Source organism: Cebus imitator, unplaced genomic scaffold (genome assembly GCF_001604975.1).
Source record: "Cebus imitator isolate Cc_AM_T3 unplaced genomic scaffold, Cebus_imitator-1.0 Scaffold14, whole genome shotgun sequence".
NCBI lineage: Eukaryota > Metazoa > Chordata > Mammalia > Primates > Cebidae > Cebus > Cebus imitator.
Genome location: NW_016107329.1, coordinates 11,259,850 through 11,261,425, shown reverse-complemented (window position 1 = coordinate 11,261,425; position 1,576 = coordinate 11,259,850). Strand labels below are relative to the sequence as shown.

General features: G+C 56.5%; 1 protein-coding gene across 13 annotated transcripts in view; it reads right to left on the bottom strand.

The window, feature by feature from the left end:
* MCF2L (MCF.2 cell line derived transforming sequence like) overlaps window positions 1-1,576 on the bottom strand; it is a 212,943-nt gene that overhangs the window by 36,580 nt on the left and 174,787 nt on the right. For all 13 annotated transcript variants that reach the window (XM_017502483.2, XM_017502537.2, XM_017502520.2 and 10 more), the window contains one exon: window positions 553-669. In XM_017502483.2, the coding sequence (XP_017357972.1) occupies window positions 553-669 (117 nt within the window). The remainder of the gene's footprint in view (window positions 1-552; window positions 670-1,576) is intronic.

Sequence of the window (1,576 nt, the reverse complement as noted above, 5' to 3'; positions counted from 1 at the left end):
GTCATCCCACGAGGCACCCTCTACAAATGTGCCCGCCACCTGGAGTCATCCCACGAGGTACCTCTACAAATGTGCCCACCACCTGGAGTCACCCCTGCCAGGCACCTCTACAAATGTGCCCGCCACCTGGTGTCAACCCATGAGGCACCCTCTACAAATGTGCCCGCCACCTGGAGTCATCCCACGAGGCACCCTCTACAAATGTGCCCACCACCTGGAGTCATCCCACGAGGCACCTCTACAAATGTGCCCGCCACCTAGCGTCACCCCTGCCTGTGCTGCCTCTTCCTGTTGAGAGCAGTGAGTGCTACAAACCACAGCTCAAGGGCTTTTTTGGTCTTCTGCAAGCCCAGAGAAAGCCACTCCCTGACTTATTGCTCATGTTACTTCTTTACAATGATGAAGGTCCACTGAGACCATCTCCTCATTCTTGGGGAAGAAAACGTCTCTTAATGTGGACGTGTTTTGGAAAAGGCCGTGCTGTAATGCGAGATCAATTCGTGGGTGAACTCGAGCTGGCCGCAGCTAACCCCTGGCCCCGACGTGGCTCACCGTGCGCTGGCACAGCCACCGAGAGTGGCAGTAGTCCAGGGTCCCGCCCAGGTCCTCAGTCAGCTGCGACTTATCAATGTAACCGTGTAGGTCTGGTACGGAGCTCAGCATTATGACCTGGAGGAGAAAGGGAATGGGTGGTGGCCTTCAGGGTTATTGTTGGCTCCCAAAAGAGCAGCACAGAGGGGACATGGCCGCCTGGACGCTATGGGTGGCTATGGGGATGGAGTGGCCTGGACGCTGCAGGTGGCTGTGGGGACGCGGGCGTCTGGACCCTGTGGGCGGTTGTACAGACGGAGTCCCAGGCTTCAGACCTGTGTGGACCTGGGTGTGGGTCCCACTCGCCCGCAGGCCAGTTGCCGACTTTCTGTGTCTCAGCTACCTCCTTCGTAAATGCCACAGTGAGGAGCAAATGGCGCCGTTGGAGGCGCACAGAACCCAAAGGGAGTGTGGCCTGTGACGGCTGATGACATGCGCCATAGGCGTTTACACCACCCCAGAAACACCTTCGAACAGCGCTCTGATGGAAAGATGATCACTGTGTCCCTATTCCTCCCGAAAACACCCCACGGTCATTGATCCAGCTGGAATCAATATGACACCACTGAGGCCAGTTGGGGAGTGTGGCCCGCGGGTCCCGGCTATGGTTACACAGGAAACCCGTGCTTGCGTTGGCCGCACACGCTTCTGTACATGTGCCTTGTCTTCATTTTTCTGCATTTCTCTTGCCTTTTTTGAGATCACTCCATCCATAGGTTTGGATAAAATCTAGGTTTGGCTTTGCAGCTGTCAGGCAGGACCACAAAAGTGGTCTCCCAAGATTCAGCTCAGGGGTTACTTGACACCCCGTCATGTATTATTAGATAGTGTATCAGTCTGGAGTGGGGACTCTCAGCTGGGGGTGATTTTGTCAGACAGACACAGTGGCAGGGGTTCTGGGGGCCACCGTTCTCCATAGTCAGCCATGGTGGCAGGGGTGTCAGGGCCACCATTCTCCCTAGCCAGCCATGGCGGCAGGGGTCCC